Raw genomic sequence first — 23,622 nt, 5'->3', positions numbered from 1 at the left:
TTGCAATAAAAAGTATTAAGTATTTAAAACTTAAGATGGCATCATTACAAGAAACGCTTTTTATATTGTTTTTGTTTCGGTTTTCTGTTATTGTCGGCTGCTAATTTTTTTTCAATAGGTACTTGCCATTTATCTTATACAACTTATGTAAATATTGAGAAAAATATGTTCATTTTTGTGGAATTTCAGAAACAAACATTGATATTATTTATTTTTCCTTGAAAAATTTAGATCTCCTTAGCTTATATAATTCTACAACTGAGTTTCAATATGGCGTTCTATTAATTATAAATTAAAACGACCATATAATCTTAGTATCTTCTTACTATTCAGATTAAGCTTTCAAACTAATTCTACAGATAAATGAACTTCAATAATAACATTAGCTAATTCATTTAATGCTAATAAAGGATAAGTAGTAATTGTTTTAAAGTTTAGATAAAATTTGTAATTTTAATGTTCAAATTATTTACTTTAAAACTAATTTTTAATTTTGTTTGTTGTGTAAAAATGCATCAAATGAAATATTTAATGCTACACCTGACTATTATAAAATACACCCTAAAATATACTATTTATTAAAAATACTTTTGATAGCTACAATTAGAGGATTTTAATACTTGCTCGTTCTTATATTAACATATTATATAATTCGTATATTAACGTATTAACAAGCATATATATTGCCCGTACGTTTTATTAATTTAAATATATCTTATTACGTTTATATTTTCTTAATTTTATTGCTATAAGTATGGCTTACTCTTTCAATATAAGATATTAAAATAATTTCACATAAATAGAAATGGACCATATAAAGAACTTTTATTAATTAAATTTTTTTTTATACATAAATAATAGATGGAAGAAATATTATGAGTATTATTGTTCAGTTTTCGTAGATTTATGCGTTCCCCTTTTATGTAATCTTTTTTTTTTTTTTAGCATTTTAATATGAATAACTTTTTAAGTAACATTGAATTGTTCCCAAATGGTGTAAATTTTTCTGATTTGAATGCCACAGACATTTTTAGTATGCATATCAATCAGGCCCTAATAGAACAAGTTCTCTTTATATGAGTCCTAAATCAAGATTGTATAACTTGAATTCTTTTCTTCTTAACAAACTTTCCTCGTTTCTGTATCTTGTTTTAATGTAAATCAAGGAAATTTTCCTATTAAGCACCCTATGTAATATGACATTTAAGGGATTAAATTTGTTCAAAACCATAAAAGGTCATGATTTAAAATGCTATTACATAGTTTAGCTGCTACTGACGTTTTAAACACAATGTAATACTTGATGTTGCATGTCATTTTTTGTACTTCGTAGATTTATAATCTCCTATGAATATGATTAATGAATTTCACTAAATGTTTTGATATATTCATGACTGATGTATATACCATTTTCTTTTTCATGAATATATTCTAGATTTGATACATTCATGAGAAAGAAATCAGATTTAATTTGAAGGACTAATTTTGTGGTTCGATTTCTTTCTCTTCAATTTTTTTTTAAAATTAAATATTATTTTTCACCCTAAAGAATATCTTTGAAAAGAATGCTATCTCTGATAATACTATTGCTTACGAGAAACATATCAATACATATAGGTATAGGGAATTTTAGTATAGGTGTATTTAGTATAGGTATATGGTGATCGATATGCTATGCACTTTAATTTTTATATTGCACTTTAATTTTTATTATTTAAACTTAGTTTTGATATGTTTGAAAAATTAATTGTTCAAGTTAATTAAAAATCAAATGTTTTTTTTCCTTCATCACTATATTTCATACTATTTATACTTTTTTTCACTTTTTTTTTAGTTCATTATATTTTCGTAAATTTAGAATTCTATCAAGAAAACTAAAATTCATGGGCATCGTTGGTGCGGAGAAGATAGGTACAGGCCCCTTTTAATACTTAGAAAGCTTGAAATGACCCCCTTAATATTCAGATAATCAATATATATGTTAAAAGCAGGCTAAAAAAATTTAAAAAATAATTAATAATTTTGGAGATAAAAGGAATTTTCGTCAATTTCTTTTTCCTGATGAAATGTAGTATTTTATAGAGGTTTTGAAACAGTGATCATAGTTTCGCCTCCCCCCCCCTCTTAAATAAACTGGATGCAGGAGACGTCCTTGTAAAAATTCAAGCAGAGCAATATTCAGTGTCTAAATAGTACTGTACAGTTAAACATCTTTTGACCAATTGGTTGCTAAACTTTAGTTTCAATTTATGAAATTAACTATTCTGTAGCAGTTCTGTTCGGATAAAACTTAAGAGGCCCCTACCCTCGCCATCTTGAATTTTAGGCTAAATTTTTAATTTGCGTATTTTTTGTAATTAACAAACTTTTGATGATATAGTATTATCAGGCAGCACAATACCTTAAAAAAAAGTAGAAAATAAAGAGGTCGCTTAGGAGAAATAGCGCTTGATAATTTTTATAACTTCTATGAATTTTTCCTCAAAACTTTAAAGCAATAAAATGATACGATTTGTGGTTTTTGAAAAAGTAATTATAAACTGCGCGTTTATCAGTATTTAGATTCTTTGAAATCTAATTTTTTTCTAGCTTAAGCTGAAGAAAACCGCTTTGGATGATGCTAAAAAATTCTTTTAATGTTAATTGCACAAAAACAAAGATACTTATAAAAAATCTAAAAACAGGAAATTATATACTATTTAACTACCTATCAAAAACTGTTGATTGCATGCAATGGCAAAATTTTGTCAGTGAAATTTTATTTATATCCGTTGTTGAACAGCCGACCCAATTTTAGGTTTACGACTACTAATGTTCAACTCCGTAGCCTTGTAATTTTTGAACCAATCCAGAAGACAAGCAAACTCCTGTATCAGTACCCCCAGAGGTATTGATTTGTTATGAGGACATGGGGGACTTTGCGACTAGACAGATTTAACGTGCATCAGTCACCATTTACTACACGGGGAGTCGTCGGCCGGCGGGGACAGAACCCACAAGCTCTTTGAGATAGGCCTAGTGCCCTACAAACCAGGCTATCCCGGCCTTAGAAAAATTCAATAGACAATCTAAAATACAGCACGCTTTATATAGCAAATTGTGATTGTTTGGTGGCCTTGTATTTTTCATGCATCGAAAGAGACTGCTAAATAGAATAAATAACTATGATCAGTTTATTTGTGAAAACTGCATTAAGAGAATTAAGAGCATATTTAGCATTTTCTTTCCCCTTCTCCACCCCTTCGGCAGTTGAATTCAGTCAGAGGAGAAAAAGCCTCGTTGGAAAAAAAAAAGAAATTCGATGAGTAAATAAAATAAAATAAAAAAAACTATCTTTAATTAAAAAATCCTAAATTTCGATACTTTGATTAGAAAAATGGACTTAAAAAGAAAAGAAAAAACCATATGTAAAAATGAAAGGTTAGAAAATTGCGAGTATATTTTCTTGCTAAGAAAACGGAAAATAAGCATAGACTGCTGCTTATGAATCCCATTAATATTGCATTACGACTACAAAACAATCTACCTCCTTATTTGATGTTAGAAATACATCAAAAATTAACTGAATGAAAATAAAAATTATTTCGAAAATGCAGGCGATTTATGAATGAACAAAATTTTCAAATTATTCTTATTTTGTTGGAATAATAAAATGCAAATTGTACTGCCAGGAAAATTATTTCAATTCCTTTAACTAAAAGAATTTTTTGTTAAGAAGTTGAACGTTCTGCAACAATCACATGTTTGACATTTAAAAAACGAGACCTTTTTCAGGAAACTCCATTTAAAATTAATGAAAATTAATTTTATCTATATTTAGTGCAACACATTAGTTCGATAATATCGTTTACAAAATTATTTAATGATGTTATTTAAATTAGATTATTACGCTACTATAGTAACATTACTACCCATTTCATGTATTTTTACTTCTCTCGTTTTTTACCTTGCATTTAAGTCAAATTGTTAAAGTAAAAAAGATTAATAAATAAATAAAAAATTTCCCCCATGTATTAAACTAGTTTATCGGAGAATTGTTTAGTACAAGAAAAAAAATTATTATTTTTTTATTAAATTTGTTAATGGTCAATAAAATAATGAACTGAGAGGTTTGAAAAGTTTTACATTATGTAAGACTACGTAAAATTAGATGATAAAATCCAAAGTTTCAACTAAATCGGTTTATTTATTTTGTATTCTTAACACAGCATTGTTAAAAAAAAGTTATTTAAACAAAAATAAATTGAAAAAACTGTTGCAGGTGTTGTATCGCGATTTCCCTGATAGAAGGGTCAAGTATCTTATATACGAGGGAGCACAATCTGACTTTATATAGTATTTCTTTAAATAAAGTGTTTGAATTTTTTTGCAAATCAAGCGGTTTTCTATGATTTTTAAGATAAATACTTATTTTACGACCTTAGATCACCTTTGTGATATTTCCACTTTTTTGTACGATTCTTTGTTCCTAGACATAGAAATTGATGAATAATTTTTCCTTATTAAATATCTAATTCTATTTTTCTGAAATGAAACACAAAATGAATTCTAAATCAAATTCTGAAATGAAAAACACAAATGAAAGGGAAAGAATAAAAACAACAAATCATCAATAATTATATTTTAACAAATTAAGTTAAGGTCTTCATGATTTCAAGTTTCATTCAGAATGTGCTAATAAGTATAGTGATGCCAGCGTATTTCAATTAATCAATAATAGATGAACAGAAAAAAAGCTGCCCAAGTAGTTTAATCAACAAATTAGTAGATAAAGATTTATAAGAATCAATTTTTTTAAATACTTTTACTAAAAAATGTTTTATTAATATTTGATTAATAATAGATAATGGAAATAAAGTTTTAAAAGAAACATATTAAACATTCGATTATCAATCACTTTTGACTAAACTATTTTAACCAGATTACTGCCTACAACTTCCTAATTAATATTTAGCATTATTTGATGAGTACATTTTAATTAAGCCGTCATAATACAAACAATTTTTTGAATTTGTACTACTTGTATAGTAAAATTCTGGTTACCTGTATTAAGTTATTCTGATTGGGAAGATGTGTGCGTAAAAACCTGTTTATAAGTTATATCGAGTAATTTCTTTTGAAAAAGCCTCTTACCCGCCCTTTTAATAAATAAAAAATATATATAAATAAATAAATAGTTTTTTACAAGCCCTATAGTTTCTTGCCTTCTTCAGTATTTTCGCATACAAAATAATTTCCTGTTTTTCGGCAATCCGGCATTATCATTTTTTATTATTTTAAGTTCAAAATACTGACTTAAAAATTCTCAGTTAAGTTCATTAAGTATTCAAAATACTAAGTTAAATTCAAAATAATTAAGTTTAAAATATTTTGTTACTGAGTTTGAAAATAATTTTTTTCAAAGGAAGAAAAAAAAAGACAAATCAGGCAAGATTGGATACTTGACATTTTTGATTTTGCTGAAATTTTCTAGATATATGTTCTGTATATAAAACTATTAGACAAGTGTTTTTTTTTTTTTTTTAGAAAAAAAAAATTTTTCTCAAGATTTTTTTTTGGGGGAGGTGAGGGGTCGAAACTCAATCATCCTCTGGATTGTTGAGAAAAACACACTTTTAAAATGGTATTTGTGAAATGAGTGAACAACAGCAGTGACAATTATTTTGTGTTCTACTACTTCCGCATTAATTATTAAGACGAAATGCTTTGAATGGACCGACCAATGGAAGGTTACTCAGAAATCTTCTAAATTAGGTTTTCTCTTTGACTTTGACTGTTAAAATCTAGTGAATGACCATTAAAATAGTGAACCATATAGGTATATATTTCTGCGAATGCATATTAATGAAAATCAACATATGTGTGGTATACGTTTGGCGTGACCTTAAAATTTATCTTAAAGTCGCAAGAAGCTAAAAATTTTGTGCGTCTTTTTGGTCATTGTCTTGCTTTCGCCAAAACTAGACAACTATGAAATTTTCTGGAAAAGAAGCCTTAAGTATACCAGCAGAAATAAAATCAATTCGCTATGGTTACTAATTCAACTTTTATATGATATGGTTCTAAACTTTGAGGTTCGTATCTCTGTAATTGAATAAAGAAATAGTTATGAGAAAGATGTAAATTGCTTTAAAAAAATCAGTAAAGTGTAAATAGGGGGTGTTAACTTCAGATTTTCATCTTTGGACTTAAAACTCATTTTTTGAACCAGTAATGTCGAAAGTTGAAATGCACCAGAAAAAGATCATGCCGTCAACTTGGTGGGATTGCATGGTTGTTGTGAATTATAAACTATTTCAAAGCAACCGAACGTTGTACTCAGATGTATACTGCCAAAAACTTGTGAAATTGGAGAAAGCAATTAACGTAAAAAAGGCCATTTTCCACAAAAGGCTGTTGAAAAACCGTTTTCCACCACCACAATGCGGAGCCTCACACATCATTAGCAATACATGTGAAGTTTTAGGAGTTTTTTTGGGTAGTAGTGTCGAATACACCGTGTAGCCCCATGTCCTATTCACCATGTAGCCTAATAAAATTTGTAAATGGTAAAAATTTTAGTAATGAGTAACCTCAAATCTTTCTTGAGCAATTTTTTTTTTGTTGTTGCTAACAAGGACCAGAAACTCTAAAAGCACGGGTCCGTGAAGTTACCAGCAAAATGGCAAAAGATCATAGAACAAAATGGAAAATGTTTGACACGTAAAATTTGAGTTTTACTTCACACTAAAAATAATTTTGTTTGAAACCATTGCCGCTGCGCTTTCAATGAAATCGACCTCGGTTGAAAGTTTCGTTACCCACAACAGTTTTAAGACATGCATTTAATTTACTATGAATTATATTTACAAAAAGAAAAATCAAATATTTTGGTTCTCCTGATAGAATTAAAACAACAAATTGCCACTTATCGCTTTTTTTAAAGCAAAATAAAAGGATAACAAAAAATAATTTTCAGCTGGAATAAATCTATATAGCTAAACGTATGTCTAAAGCTTGTAACTTTTCTAATAAATTTATTTTTCACAATTGTTACTTTTCATTTTAATATTAATAGCTGAAATAACGAAATAAGTTATTTACAGCATATTAGTTTAAAATAGTTGAAGACAACTTACAAATGTTTATTAAATACCTCTATAATTATGATAAAGCAGAATAAAAATTCTGTTAAATAAGAGATAAATCGATAATTTACAGTTAAATATCTTTATAACTTTTAACAAATTAAGCTGATAACAGCGAAACGGATCTCCTTTATTAATTAAGAATTCTGTCATATGATTTTTCCTAATAATAAAAAGGCATTGACAACAATTAGAAATAGTTTTATACAACTATTATTTTATTTTTGAGGGAAAAAATGCTTGAAAAGGCAGAATCGAGAGCGGGATGTCGAGAAAATGATGGTGTTTTTTTAATTTTTTTATTGGTCACTTAGATGTAGTGTATAGTATTAAAAATTGTTTTATTATTTGAGAGACTTATGGTTTTCGTTTAGAGTTTTACATAAATGTTTAATTATACAAACATTTTATTTATCTCACTTTTATAGTAAATGATCAATAAACTGACTATATTGTATAGAAATATGTTATTTATTGTGGATATATTTTTCTGCAAATACTCATATGTAATTTAAGGAGATTTAATATATGTTCTTACTTACTAAACGTAATTTAAACACTAATTTCTTTATTCTTTATATTTTCAGACAATTTAATCACACAAGATGTCAAACAAGGAACAAATCACGAGAATGCCCTCTGGCAATATGCAGTCTCAACAGCAGCAATCCCAACAATCTCCTCAACAACACATGTCTCAACAACAACAATCACAGCAGCAAAATTATCCACAAGACAATTTGCACATGCTTCAAAAAGCTATAAATTCGATGGAGGAAAAAGGCATGCAAGAAGATCCCAGATATGCTCAATTAATGGCGATGGCGAATTCAAGAAAAACTGTTCCAAGTCCAGGAGCACCAAGTGGTGGCGGTCACAGTCCTGGTGTTGGCCCACATCCTGGATCTGGCGTCCCTAGTCCAAGTATGGGCCCTCCACCTCCCCCTCAACAAATGGGACCTGGATCTCATGGGATGAATCCAACTCAGATGCAACAACCACAGCAGCAATCTCAGCTATCGCCCTCCCCCCATTCATCAATTGGAAATGCACCACCCCCACCTCAAAATCAAATGCAACCAAACCAAAATTATCAAATGCCTAATCAGCATATGGCACCTCCTCCTTCACCTTCGAATTCAAATATGAATTACATGCCACAATCTCAAAACAATATGATGAACTCCTCTCATATGTCTCCTCAATCTCACGCAAGTGGTCAACAGCAGCAAAATCAAAACTATCCCCTATCCTCAAATTACCATCAAGGACCACATTCTACCCCCGGGAATCCAGGTCACATGTCTCAAAATCCCAACAATATTCCCCAGAATATGGAAACGAATGAACAGCAGCCTCCTCATCATCCTCATTCAGGATATGGTCAGAATCCTATAAATGGTAGCCAAGGATCTCCTCATCCAGATGGTAATTCAAATATATCCCCTGTGTGCAATCAAATGCCTAATCAAGGTCCTGGAGGCAATCAAAAACCTTCATTGTTAACATCTGCCCAAATTGCTCAACTTCGAGCTCAGATAATGGCTTATAGATTGCTATCACGAAATCAACCCGTTCCAGAGAGTGTTATTATGGCTATTCAATGTAAAAGACCTATTCAAAATCAGCCAGTATATTCTCAGAGGCCACCTGGACCCCCATCTCCCGGACAACCAATGCGTGGACCGGGTCCACAATCACAGGCACCTCCTCCTCAAAATATGAATAGTAGTATGATGCAACCAATGCCTCAGTCACAACCAATCCATCCCCACATGCCACCACAACCTACAATGCCACCTCCCCAACCACAACCAACTACTCCTTCACAGGTTCCACCACCACACCAACCTATGGGAAATACTCCTCAACCTACTCCCCCTTCAAACCTTCAAGGACCTCAAAATCGGCCTCAAGGTCCTACAAACAATCAAAACGTACCTATTCCTGCTATGATGCATATGCAACAACAAAAGCAAAATAGAATCACTCCAGTTGCAAAACCACAAGGCATTGATCCTATAGAAATATTGAAGGAGAGGGAAAACAGATTGGCCGCTCGAATTGCCCTCCGTATTCAAGAATTGTCTTCTTTACCTGGTGATCTATCTGAAGACATCCGCACAAAAGCGATGAGTGAACTTATTGGTCTTCGTCTTTTGAATTTTCAGCGTCAACTGCGTGCTGAAGTCGTCAGCTGCATGAGACGAGAAACAACATTAGAGACTGCTTTATACCCCAAACTGTACAAACGCACCAAGCGCCAGGGACTGCGAGAAGCGAGAATTACAGAAAAACTTGAAAAGCAACAAAAGCTGGAACAAGAACGTAAGCGTCGCCAGAAACATCAAGAGTATTTGAATGCTGTTTTGCAGCACGCGAAAGACTTCAAAGAATATCATCGTAACACCATGGGAAAAATCGGAAAAGTGAACAAAGCAATCATTACTTACCACGCGAACACTGAGCGAGAACAGAAAAAAGAACAGGAAAGAATTGACAAGGAACGTATGAAACGTTTAATGGCTGAAGATGAAGAAGGATATCGAAAATTGATTGATCAGAAGAAAGATAAACGGCTCGCATTCTTACTGTCACAAACTGATGAATACATTCATAACTTAACGGACATGGTTAAACAGCACAAACTGGAACAAAAAAGAAAACTTAAAGAAAAAAGAAAGGCCAAGAAGAAAAAAAAGAAGAAACAGCAACAGGGTGAAAACAGTGAAGGTAATGATTCCCTTCAAGAAGGTCTGATCGATGAATCTTCCCAGCAAAGCGATTTGAGAGTAAATGTAATTGAAACAGCTACCGGAAAGACGTTAACTGGAGTAAATGCACCACTTGCTAGTCAACTTGAAGCGTGGTTGGAAATGCATCCCGGATATGAGGTAGCACCACGTGAAGCAAGCGATGATGACGATGAATGTGATGAAGACACTACAGATTCCGAAGAGGAGGAAGAGCAACCTAAGCCACATAAACCAGCTCCAGAAAGAACTGGAGAAGAAGCTAAAGATGCTTTGAATTCCGCCACTGCCGAAGACGATGAATATATGAATATGGGTGGTTACCAAAATTATTACAACATAGCCCATGCAATAAGTGAAGAAGTAAAAGAACAAGCGTCAGTTATGGTGAATGGAAAGTTAAAAGAATATCAGGTCAAAGGATTAGAGTGGCTTGTTTCTCTATATAATAATAATTTGAATGGGATCTTAGCAGATGAAATGGGTTTGGGTAAAACCATTCAAACTATAGGACTCATAACTTACTTAATTGAAAAGAAAAGAGTACATGGACCGTACTTAATAATCGTTCCCTTATCCACTCTTTCTAATTGGATGCTTGAATTTGATCGCTGGGCACCATCTGTTATTAAGTATGCTTACAAAGGATCACCCAACATCAGGCGCCAAATTGCTTCAAGCTTAAAAGCTACTAAATTTAATGTCGTTTTGACAACTTATGAATATGTCATTAAAGACAAAGCTATACTAGCTAAAGTGCGATGGAAATATATGATCATTGATGAAGGACACAGGATGAAAAATCAGCATTGCAAATTAACACAAATTTTAAATACGCATTATACTGCTCCTCATCGACTGTTACTTACTGGTACTCCCCTACAGAACAAACTACCTGAACTGTGGGCCCTTTTGAACTTTTTACTGCCCAGCATATTTAAATGCTGTAATACTTTCGAGCAGTGGTTTAATGCACCCTTTGCTACAACAGGTGAAAAAGTAGAGCTAAATGAAGAAGAAACCATTTTAATAATTCGGCGTTTACATAAGGTATTGCGACCGTTTTTATTGAGGCGCTTGAAAAAAGAGGTAGAATCCCAACTACCAGAAAAAGTTGAATATGTTGTAAAGTGTGACATGTCCGCACTTCAACGTTTGCTTTATAGACACATGCAAACAAAAGGTGTGTTGCTGACTGATGGTTCAGAAAAAGATAAGAAGGGAAAAGGCGGTGCTCGAACATTGATGAATTCCATAATGCAACTGCGAAAAATTTGCAACCATCCTTTTATGTTCCAAAATATTGAAGAAGCGTATGCGGAACACTTGGGGCTTAATACTACTGTTGTTCAAGGTCCAAACTTGTACAGAGCTTCTGGGAAGTTTGAATTGCTTGATCGCATTTTGCCAAAACTTCAAAAAACTGGTCATCGTATCTTACTGTTTTGTCAAATGACAACATTGATGACTATCATGGAAGATTACTTAAATTATAGAGCATATCCTTATCTGAGACTGGATGGTACAACTAAAGCAGAGGACAGAGGCCATCTATTAGAATTATTCAACGGTCCCGACTCCCCATATTTTTTGTTTTTGCTAAGTACCCGTGCTGGTGGCTTAGGTCTGAATTTACAAGCTGCTGATACAGTCGTTATATTCGATTCCGATTGGAATCCCCATCAAGATCTTCAAGCTCAAGATCGAGCTCATCGTATTGGACAGCAGAACGAAGTTCGAGTTTTAAGATTGGTTTCTGTAAACTCGGTAGAAGAACGGATACTAGCTGCTGCAAAATATAAACTAAATTTAGATGAAAAAGTCATACAAGCTGGGATGTTCGATCAAAAATCTACCGGCACTGATCGTCATAATTTCTTGCAAGCAATTTTGGCGCAAGATGAAGTTGACGAGGAAGAAGAGAATGAAGTGCCTGATGATGAAACTATTAATCAAATGATTGCGAGAAACGAAGACGAATTCGAATTATTTCAAAAGATGGATTTGGATCGCAGGCGTGAAGAAGCTAGAAATCCGAAGCGCAAACCACGCCTGATGGAAGAGGATGAACTACCCCCGTGGCTAATTAAAGATGACGCGGAAGTGGAAAGGCTTACAAACGAAGAAGAGGAGGACAAGATATTCGGAAGAGGCTCGCGACAAAGGAAGGAAGTTGATTATTCAGATTCTCTAACTGATAAGCAGTGGCTTAAAGCTATTGAAGATGGTAATCTGGATGAATTGGAAACCACCAGAAGAAGGCGTTGTGCTCCTGGGACTTCGGGAAAGAAAAGAAAGAAGGAGAAAGAAATAGATCCTGATGCAGAACCTGAAAAGAAAAAAAGAAGGGGTAGACCTCCAATGGAAAAAATGCAACCAAATCCACCACGACTCACTGTTCAAATGAGAAAGCTTCTAGACATCGTTATCCATTATAAAGATAGTGATGATAGAGTATTGAGCAAGGCTTTTATGCAATTGCCTTCAAAACGAGAACTCCCGGATTATTATGATGTCATTAAGAAGCCCGTGGATCTTCAAAAAATAAAAAATCGCATTAAAGATCACAGATATCGTTCTTTAGATGATTTGGAGACCGATTTCATGCTGTTGTGCAAAAACGCACAAACGTATAATGTAGAAGGATCAATGATATACGAAGATTCACTCGTTTTACAGTCAGTGTTTACCAATGCCAGAGAGAGGCTAGAAAGGGACGGTGACTTATCCTTTACTGGTGGTGATTATGATGGAGATAGTGATGCGTATGATGAACCTGAAGAAAAAACACGAAAAAGAAAACCAAGGCAGACCAGACGTTTTGTTAGTGATGATGACAACTCTGAGAGTGATACTTAAAATGAATGATAAATAAAATTTGAACAGTTGAGAGATTTAATTGGATTGTGATTTATCAAGGAGTTGAAAATTTTACTAGTGGAAAATTTATTTCAAAGAAATTATATTTACTTTTGCGAAGTTGTTGTTATTGTATTGCTATTTACTCTATGCATTTATGTTTTATAGATTTGAGCCGCCAAAAATTTTTAGTTGTTATTGTTGATGTTATTAGATGATTATATTAGATTCCTCACATATGAAGTATAATTTCATTGAAGGGTTAAAAATGTTTTTAAGTGACTATTCTTGAGGAAGTTTGTGACACATTTTTTAGCTATAGCTTACTGCATCATGTTTTAGAAGTTGTGCATTTCTTTCCTATAGAAATTCTCTTATTCGATGCTAGTCATTTAATTTTTCTTAGAAATTAACTATCATAAGAACATATTTTTGTTATGCTTACTTTTTTCATTGCTTTTATAACGAAACTCCACTCTCATCCAAAATGTAAACGTTATTGTCGTAGTGTTAGTAAATGTTTTGTCTACCATTTAATTGGGAGCGCGAGTCGAGACGTGCGATAATAACACTAAATCGTGGGAGCCAGATTAATAAGACTTTTCTATTCTTAGAAATAGGCGTCCTTAAACATTTATTTTAAACAAATATTTTTAACTAAAGCACATAATTAGATTAGAGGTATGTAATTTTCTACACGTGACCCGCCATGTTTATGTTATCTTTTGTTTTAAAACAATGCAGTTGAAAGCTGGCAATTGGATACCTGCCAGTGACGTCATCGTAGTGAAATTGTAGCATTTGTCGATTCAGAAGTCAATGAGGTTCGACTCTTACGCGTGACGTCGCTTACGGGTATCCAATTAAATCTGGTTTAAATTATATGGGTAAATATAATTACTTCAATTGGGTACTTGCAACTGACATTTTAGGGACGTTACGTGTGCTTGTCTAGCCTGATTGGCTTCTGAATCGACAAATGCCACGATTTATCTACGATGACGTCACTTGCAGGTATCCAATTCTGAATAAAAGTTTTTTCATGCATTTTGATGACATTTTTATTTATTTGTTTTGGGTATTATAATTCATGAACTAGTAACTTCCGTACACAAACATGCGGCTGACGTGTTGGAAAAGATGCATGTGGCTTGCTGCCACAGACGCTCCCTCAATTTGGAATCGCGATCGAATTGCGGAACCCATTGAATGGAACAATGTTATTGCGAATTATATAATGGAATGATATATATATAAAATTCAAATTTGTTTTCTCACATGTTTTGAAGCAATAGGTGAATAGAAGATACATTCTTAAATTAAACATTAACATTTTCTCGTGTCATGGCTGTATAATTTTTTATTCTACAATTTGTTTACATGACAAGTATAATGGTTCCAACGTTTACCATTTTATAATTTTTTATTCTACAATTTATTTACATGACAAGTATAATGCTTCCAACGTTTACCATTTTTTAATTTTATAAAAAATTAATTATTCATTTTTGTGGGTATATTTCTTTATATCGACTGGATGCAGCAGAAAAAAAAGGAACTTCTAGCCTGAAATAAATTAGTTCTTAACTCAGAATCAAAAATTAACCTCACATAGCTAACCTGACGACATCGGAAACTCTAATTATTGATGTCTATTTTACTTGGGATATTTTTTTAATTTGTGAATTTTACAGGTTGATGACATTATTTGAAACTATTAGACATATTCAGACAATTTTTTTAAGAATAAAAAATTTATTATATTTCATTTGTTTTCTTTCTACTATTTGATAAAATTCTTTTGATTTTCTGAAGTTTTAGCCCGCAACACACCTGTGTTAAACTGTCCCATAGACGTTTATCGTTTTGTTATCGTCGTCCCATGATGTTTTGTAACGCTGCCTCTCGCTGTTGTTAACTGTATGAAATCTTTTAATAAAAATTTTAAGTCTATCTGAATTTTTCTGCCGCCTCCCGCTGATACCACTGCATTTTGTACCTATTTAAATTAAATAACTTTGTATATTTTACTGTACTCCTAATGAACTTTGATATACTGCTGTTGTAAAATCTAATTTTTTTCATGGCAATAAAACTAGAGCTCCGTTGTCTTGGAAACAGTAAAAAAACTATGATCACGTACATGATCAGCATTACTTCTAGAGTAGTAATTCTTATTTTGCTTGCGATTATCAAATCGCGCTATGATGTTGTAGTTCTAAGTTCTTACTTATTATTTTACATATGTGCATGTTATATGTAAAAAGAAATATTATCATTAACCCTTCCATAGAAGTATCATTACTTGTAGAACTTTCAAGTAGCATTTATATCTTATTTAGTTTTATTTATACTTTTGTTGAGTATTTTATATTTTTACATTGTTGTAATTATGTAGGAAATAATTATTTTTTACCTTTAGCAATCGAATGTTAGTAGAGCTTACCCGTTGCTGTTTTACATATAACATATCTACATTGTATAACATGTTTGTTTGTCTTTATTTTGTTGCACAAAATCAAAATGAATTTATTGAGAAATTATATTTCTGTTATTGTTTATCATTAGTTTTTTTTACATTACTAATAATTTGGTCTTCCTCTAAAAAGGGAAGACTGTTTCATGTGTCAAAATGTTTATAAAAGTCAAAATTTGGCAGTGTTTAACATTTATATGAAGTTTTTAAAAATGTAATAAAATTACATTTGCACTTCAATTACTTTGTTTGCTCATTTGGTACATATGACAACTGTACATAATACGCAAGTGGTGCATACAGGGTTACGAAATCAAAAATTTTATTTATTTATTAGCTAAATACCCGTTCTTCGTAAGAAGTGAAAAAAATGAGCATCTGTACTGAACGACACAACAAAATCGTGCACAAAACGCTAGAACATTAGTCCTAGCGTTTTGTGAAATATCGACGAAAATGATAAAGTTGAAATAATTCCAATGTTTTTTGTTTATTAATTGTTACCTTTCTTGGTTGACTTTACTTAATTAGAATTATCAAAACACCTATTTAGTGGTTCATACCATCAACACAAAGACTGTTTTCAGTATCATCTGTCATAATGCTGTTGTTCGAAACAACTCATGATATAAACCCACTGGCGGTTTAGCAAATGGGCGAAATTGGGAAAATGTTTTTCCACAATACACCACTTTTCTATCTAATAACGTGGGAAAACCGGTTTTGCTGAGTGGAGAAGACTGCAGGTTAAAATACGACTTTTTACGTGCAGAACCATTAGTGGGTTAAAATTTACCACACCCAAGCTATAGTTTGTCTAAAATAAGAACTCCCCCAGACATTCGTCTGAACCTGTGGCGGTGACTATGGTAACGAGGTATGACTATTTCAAGTAGGGGTGCAGGGTCACTGTTTTGGAGTGGTTTAGGCTCGGGTTGGATAGAGAAAGAGAATCTCTTCTTCAATCTATTGTATTAGTCCTAGAGTGAAACTACCCTCCCTAAAATGCGCCATTCTTGTTTCCATAGCACCAGACGGCCTCAGACTTTGTGGCGGGAAGAGTTCTTTTCTTAGACAAACTATACTGCTACTTTCTCCTGTATTTATATCTTTGAGGAGCCGTAAAAAATCTAGCATGAAAATATAAAGTATTGGCGCCGCTGTACTCTCCAAATTTAACCATAAAATACTTTGTACCTATTAAATTTGCACTAATTACCATGATGCCTGTACTGCATTCTTACCAAAATTGAGCATCATTGGTGTCATCAATAATAAGGGGACATTTTACCTTCTCTTAAGCGAAATAGTAGCACTTCTATATCAATTTTTGTTTTTTAGTACATATGTTATATTTTTACTTCAATTAGTAACTATTATCAAAATTAATTATAAATGATGCAAATAATAATATTGGCGTTTTATTATGTTTCTCCTCAACGAAAAAAATACCATTTCACCCTTAATTTTGCTTTTCAGTTCAAAACTTTTTTTTTGTTTTTAATTTCAATTAACCTTGATTTTAAATTATTTAGTTTTATAGTAACAAGTTTTAAAAGCATAAGTATATTTAATCAGAATGAGAATTCTATCTGTTAAAACGTATTTAAAGCACGCTATACATATGCCATAAATAATTTATTTTATTTTTTTAATTTTATTCTTTAATTTTGTACGACAGAAAATACTTTGATTAATACACAAGCAAATCAATACAAAGATTTATATTAATTTGCTCGAGTAAAGTATTCTTTTACTTTTACGTTTGGAGACGACCTTAAACTTCAAAAATTTGAACTAAAAAAATTCTAAAATGGGATGGATAATAAAGGATTCTAAATTGCATCTGTTTTCACAAAGGAAACACCCTAACGTTCCTGAAAGTGTTTTGTTCTGACTTCATGGAAAAGGGTGTAGGATTGTAATAATTGAGTGAGATTTTCATAAATGACAAAAATTATTTTCTCGAGAAAAGAGAAAATTATTGCTTCCAACGTGGTCTTTTAAGCGAGCATTAATGGAGTAAGAACTATTTTACTTCTTTTAAAAAATTTCTGAGGAATTGTTCTGCCCACTTCGCGTTTCAGAATTTTAAAAGAAACCACGAAAAAAAAAACATCCGAAGCGGGGATTATTAACGCCAGGATTCTTTCACGAATATGTGTTTTTGTTTGTTATGTGTGTATGTGAATATGTGTTTTTGTTATTAGTTCGCCTTCCTCCCGAGTTGATATAAAAATTAAGAGATAACTGATAAAACTAAAAAATAAAGGAACACTAAAAACGTTTTGAACTCGAATATATAGAGAGAAAAAAAACAATAACTCAATATTCCAGATCGCGATATCAAATGTTTAAATGGAATTAAGTATGGAATAGAATTAAGTAATAGCTTGGTTGGCAGGGTTTTGGACTGACGTTCTTGAGAACGGTAATTCGAATCCAGCAGGCTGAAGACTCCTTGAGTAGTAAATAGTGACTGGTGCACGTTAAATATGTCGAGTCACAATGTCCTCCATGTATCCATACCAAACTATACCTCTGGATTGGAGATTGATCATTCTCTGGTTCAGGACAAAATTGCGATCTGTGGATGAAGGAATGGGTCGACCCTAAAACGGGCGAGGCAGAAGTCGAGTTATTGGCCATAGATGGCGCCATTGGAAAACAAGAACAATTGAGCCCCTTGCTTTCATGGCCTACGACAACAAATAGAATTACCCAAGTCAAAAATACTACTTTTTGTGCATTCAAAATTTTACAACTTCAAAACTACTGGTCCTTTTCACCTGTGTTTGGTTTCTATAGATTCAACGCAAAATAAATAAATAAACAGTAAGCAATACTTCACTTTTTGAGAAAGACAGCACTTTTGTGTAGAGCTACGGTCTCCAGCTAACAAACACCATTTTAGCTTCTCAGCATATGTGCTTTAGTTTTTTAAGAGTTTACAGAATTTCTATGGGAGTAGTATTACGATTAAGATTAGCATACGAATGAGATTAGCATTACGGTTGACCTAAGCTAAATCTCTCTGAAATTTATACTTTTTATTCATAAAACCATTATAACTTTTAAACTGTTTCATTCAACTCAACTTTCATTTAGCCTCATTCGATTCAATGAAAAAAATAGCATATCAGAAACAATGCCTAGTTTGAATAAAACAATAGAACATCAATAAAGCACAAATGAATGTTCAAAAATGTACATGATTGTGCTTCATTCACGTTGTTTCGCTTTGTGCATGTATAGCAGATGAAGTATTCCCTATTCTCATTGAGATACCTAATTTGTCTAGCTAACAATATTTAAGTTTCTCCCAACCCACAATTCTCGAGCAACTTTTTACCACTTATTGAAAGAAGGGTACTTGCTGATGAATAGAGATTTTCTGTTTATCAGGGGTCTGTCTAGGCTTTTCTGAAAGGTGCCTATTTTGTGAAAATTTAGACATAATTTGTGAAAAATTAAAAAGTATATTAAAAAATCAACACAAAAACATAGTAAAAATATAGATTTATCGTTTCTTAAGGGATACAAAAATAAAATTTTAAGAAAAAGTATTTTGTGAAACTACCGTTTTTCCTAAAGTTGAATTTGTGAAACTACCGTTTTACCTAAAATTGAATTTGTGAAGGTACCGCTAAACGGTAGAAAATTCGGCCTGACAGACCCCTACATTTATTTATTTATTTGGGATGTCTGGATTAGGACAATTTTTTACTCTATCATAAACTTAAATTATGCTATTATAAATTTAAAGCTCACACCATTTTTGTACATTGATTGATCAGAATTTAAAAATAGTCGGTATTTACAAGAGTAAAAGTTTTTCAAATGAAAAACTTACTAACCAAAGATTTTCCGTTTTTTTTTCTCGAAAATATGTATTTTAAAACAACTTAAACAATTATCTCAAAATGGTTTGGAAAAATATTTAATTTACAAAATACGTAAGGAATTTTTGATATTTTTTTTAAATGAATCAAATTATTTGTTAATTTATTAGAAAGTATTAAAAACTTAATGCGTGCTATTAAATTTCACATTATTGTAATCATCAAAAATTTAATATCTAAAATTTTTAGTTTTTATAAACAATTAGCTCTTTTTTACATGTTCTTGAATGAACTAAGAACAATAAAAACTCGATTTAATGTTTTTCAAGTAAAAATAAATAAATAATTTGTGTTTTCAATTAGCGGTTATTTATGACCTAATTTGCCATTTTTCTAAACAATTTTAGGAATTTAGAACATTAAGAAAATTTCGAAAGGACGAATTTTTTACTAAATCTAAAACTTTTTTGTTAAATTATAGATATAAAAATATAATCCACAAGTAAATTTTCTTACTAAGATTGAAATCGAATACTTTTCAACACAACTTAGTGCCCTAGACTAGACTTGTATTGAGGAATGGATTTATTTGGTGAGTTTTTAAAAAGTTTTTTGGCCAGCCTTGCAACGCATGCGTAGGAAAAAAAAGTCAAATAATGAATAAGGATCGAGTTAACGCCGATGTAAATAGATAAAAATAAGCTTCCAAAAAAAGAAGTTAATAGATCAAACAAAATAGTTTGTTTTCTTTACTCACAATAAAAAAAAGAGTTTGAAAAAAGTTGCATCACCTTCATGAATCAAACGATCTGTTTGAACTTAGTATTCAGCTATATCCATACCTTTATGAGTTTCTTTTCATTTAGATGACTTTAAAAAAATAATGACTATTCGAAGTTTATTATGGTTGTGAGTTGTTGCTTTTAAATACTTATTTTGTCGATTTTATCTTTTAAAGCTTGTTAAAAACAACAAAGTTAATTCGGCACACTTACAATTAAAAATGACTAATGAAGCATTAAATAAAATTTTCCCGAAAAGCTATTTTTGTTTTCTACTATTTTTATATTAGGAGTACAGAAAACTGAGCATGCTATTTAAGAAATTGCAATTAAGAAATTTTTTTATTGTTTTTTAAGAAACTTATGGATTGAAATGAGTTAAAATATTCTTTGTGATTCTATTATTACTCTTAAACTCTATTATTAGTGGAAACATAATTTATTAAGAATTATAACTTCGACATGTACTAAAATAGGGTTATGGATTAAACACAAATATGGCTTAACTAACTTACAAGTATTACGTTATTTAATATTTTATGGATGATATGATCACACATATCAAGTGTTACTTTATAAAATTTTTTCTTCAAGTTATTCATAAAATAGGTTTTTTTGTGTGCATAAAACAGGTTTTTTGTGTGCATAAAACAGGTTTTTTGTGTGCATAAAACAGGTTATTTGTGTGCATAAAACAGGTTTTTTTTGTATAAAACAGGTTTTACATTAGGAAAGATTTACATTTTATTTAATTATTTACTTATTTGTGCCTAGCACACATAGATATATTTTTATACAACAATAGGATTTATTTTGTATTGAAAACTTACATAATTTAAGCACTTGATCCTGTTAGTTTTACGAGAATTTTCAAATGAAATAAGAAGTTTCAAGAAGCTACAAAACGCGTGTAGTCCGTGAGAAAAAAAAAACTAATCAACCAATGCTGCCGAAGGCAGCAGGATCATTGTTGACCCAATTACAGCTAAGGCCATGAAGGAAGATTTGTTCCTATTTAGGATATCGAGACTAGATTATTGGTATTATTCTGTTATTTATTTATAACTATTATTATGTGAATAAATCTACCGCAGTTACATGCAACTAATGACATGGTGTGTCAAATCACATGATTGTGCATGGCATATTAACGCTACAGTTTAAGAGTCTTGGTTTATTATCACGCTAAATCAATTTTCGGATCAGATTTTATTGAATACCTGCAAGCGACGTCACTCGTGTATGCCGAACCTGATTGACGGACCCACGTGACGTCGCTTGCGTGTATCCAATTGCTTATTAAATAAATTAACTATATCGTTATAAAAAATTTTAATTTCAAAAAGCTAAAAATCTCACATTTTTAAGGTTACCTTTAAGATCCATATTTTGTTCCTGCGATAGTCTTAGAAACATTTGTTTGGAAGTTTTTGTTTTCATCAATAAAGAGAAGCACACGTTTATTCTATTTATTTCAGTTCTAATTAGCGAACAGAATGTCCGTCCTTGCATGAAGGTAAACATCAAATCAATCGCCCCTCTTCATACAAAATAAATTAAACAATGATGTTCTTTGCAAGAATTGTTCTAACCGTATTGTTTCTGTACCACGAAACGAAGACAAGGTCAGGGAAAACAAGAGTTTTGTTGAAGAATGATTTCTCCTCTTCTACCTCAACTTTCACCGAGGAAGATCATCGCTGAGAAAGGTGGTTTAATCACTTTTACATGATTAATAAAGAACGAGCTTAGAAATTTATCGTCTGCCGCTTCAGCAATTTTCTTCTTCATGAAATCGAAGGTAGGAATATATTTTTGGTGGGTAAGTTGGATTTTAATGTATATCTTATTAAATTTTTTGTGCACTTATAGAATTTTTTTTTCGAAGATTGTAAAATATTTTTTATCCTCAATTGTTTTAAGAGTTTGCAGAATATTCTAAAATATTATTCAGTTACGAATGAAAATAAATCAAGTAGCCTTCCATGTTTTGTATATAACTTAGAAAATATTGTTGTAAAATTGTTAAGTCTAAATTGAATCCACTTCTCCATTATTCAAAACGTTTTGAAAAACATATAGCATATTAAAATAAATGCATACATTTTGCACAAGTTACTGAATATTGCTCGGGACGAATTTTCTAGTTTTTAATTATTAAATAAACTAAAATAACGGGTTTTTTTTTTTTTTTTTTTTTTTTTTTAAGTAAAGATTTTTTTCTTCTTTTTTTTTTAGTAACGATTTATTTTTATTGTTATATTTCGTAAGTTGTGTAAAAATCTAAATGAAAATCTTAACAAATTTCTTGAAAAAACATTAGGTGATATTAAAATTAGGCGAACTATGGATTTAAGATTTTTAAAAAATTTTATTAGCTAACAAATGTTAAATAAAATAACCATGATTTTATTAGGCGAACTTTCTTCTATATTTTGCCGTGATGGCTCAGGAGATAGAGCGTTGTCCTAACGATGAGGTGAACTGGGTTCGAATCCCAGCGAAGGCTGATGGATACGAATTCCGCATCCGGCTCGCTTCTACCACAGTCCTGGCATTAAATATCCTCAGTGGTAGACTGATCCTGGGTTAGAGTCCCCTTGCCATCAGACTAGCCGTAGGAGATTTTCGTGGTTTTCTTTTCCGTGTATCGCAAATGCGTTTTAGTTCCATCAAAATGCCCTCCACGAAAGCAAATTTCTCCCAATACTTGATGCAGGAGTCCTTTTGTCTTCTGGATTGGGTTCAAAATTACTAGGTTACGGAGATGAACAGTAGTAGTCGTAAACCCAAAATTGGTTCAGCCGTTCAATGATGGTTACACATATTTTTATTTGAAACGTGGTGGCTAAGAGGATAAAGGACTCACCTCTCAATGATGTGATACGGGTTCGAATCCCAGTGATGGCTGGTCGATATGAATTCCGTAACAGGCTAGCACCAACCACAGTGATAACGTAAAATATCCCCAGTGGTAGACTGATCATTGATTAGCGTACCCTTGCTGTCAGGCTAACGGTGAGAGGCTTTCGTGGTTTTCCTCTCCATGTACCGAAAATGTTCCGGAAAAAATTTCTGTTGCAGATCTTTCTGACCAATATATGGTATCACTTTTTTGAAATAACTGTTCAGCACTATATTTATTAAACTGTTATTTTTAATAATGTAACACGAAATAGTTTGGATTACGTGCTATTTTACAGCTTCAGTTTATAAGTTGTGTAAGCATCTAAATGCTAGTTTAAGCAATGCAAATTTCCTTTAACGAGCGTTACTGTAGAATTTGGAAAGAATAGAGAAAAATTGGAAGAATGGAGAAGATAAAAAAAAGTTTTAATTTTGATAAACACAGTTAAAGAACACTATCTCGATATAATTTGACAATTTATATATAATTTCTTTTATATTTTGATTAAAACTGAAAAAGCTTTTTAAATTTGCATATAAGTTATTGTAAACATTTCTCGTCATTAAATACTAATAATTGAATGACAAAGGTGGTTACTGATTAATCATCAGGAAAAACACAACATGTGAAAGGATGACTTTCGGCGTTGAATTCAGTCTGTCGATAAAACTATTTTCTTAACATATCTCACAGAATAATTCTATTTCATAAATTTTAATATCAAATCTTTCTGAAATATGAGTTTCAAAGTTGTATTTTTGGAATAACTGAACTTATAAGATACTGTTATTCAGAAAATTTATGAAATATTATCTTACACTATAAATATGTGTAATTTTAAAGACGAATCATAAGCAAGACTTTTTATTTTATTT

At 31.5% G+C, this 23,622-nt stretch overlaps 3 protein-coding genes across 4 annotated transcripts in view; 2 read left to right on the top strand and 1 right to left on the bottom strand.

Annotated features, from left to right (window-relative positions):
- Positions 1-21,383, bottom strand: part of LOC107438952 (protein Njmu-R1) — a 40,083-nt gene extending 18,700 nt beyond the window's left edge. The window contains exon 1 of the mRNA XM_043042882.2: positions 21,213-21,383. The gene's annotated coding sequence lies outside the window, so the exon portion shown is untranslated. The remainder of the gene's footprint in view (positions 1-21,212) is intronic.
- On the top strand, positions 41-15,455 carry LOC107438951 (probable global transcription activator SNF2L2). Its single transcript, XM_016051375.3, has 2 exons — positions 41-118; positions 7,715-15,455. Exon 2 carries the CDS (start codon positions 7,733-7,735, stop codon positions 12,737-12,739), a length of 5,007 nt encoding a protein of 1,668 aa, XP_015906861.2. The 5' UTR covers positions 41-118; positions 7,715-7,732; the 3' UTR covers positions 12,740-15,455.
- Positions 21,384-21,508: 125 nt separating the features above from the next.
- LOC122269489 (uncharacterized protein MAL13P1.304-like) overlaps positions 21,509-23,622 on the top strand; it is a 32,890-nt gene continuing 30,776 nt past the window's right edge. The window contains exon 1 of one of the 2 annotated variants that reach the window (XM_043042885.2): positions 21,509-21,640. In XM_043042885.2, coding sequence (XP_042898819.1) covers positions 21,629-21,640 — 12 coding nt within the window. In that variant the 5' untranslated portion in view covers positions 21,509-21,628. Of the gene's footprint in view, positions 21,662-23,622 lie in introns of both variants that reach the window. The other variant, XM_043042884.2, reaches the window with a different exon arrangement.

The sequence above is a fragment of the Parasteatoda tepidariorum genome, chromosome 5 (assembly GCF_043381705.1).
Source record: "Parasteatoda tepidariorum isolate YZ-2023 chromosome 5, CAS_Ptep_4.0, whole genome shotgun sequence".
In the NCBI taxonomy this organism is placed as follows: Eukaryota; Metazoa; Arthropoda; class Arachnida; order Araneae; family Theridiidae; genus Parasteatoda; species Parasteatoda tepidariorum.
This window is presented reverse-complemented; position numbering and strand designations above follow the sequence as displayed.

Bases quoted from the DNA above. Each gene is read 5' to 3' on its own strand.
- LOC107438951 (XM_016051375.3), top strand. From the start codon at position 7,733: ATGTCAAACAAGGAACAAATCACGAGAATGCCCTCTGGCAATATGCAG.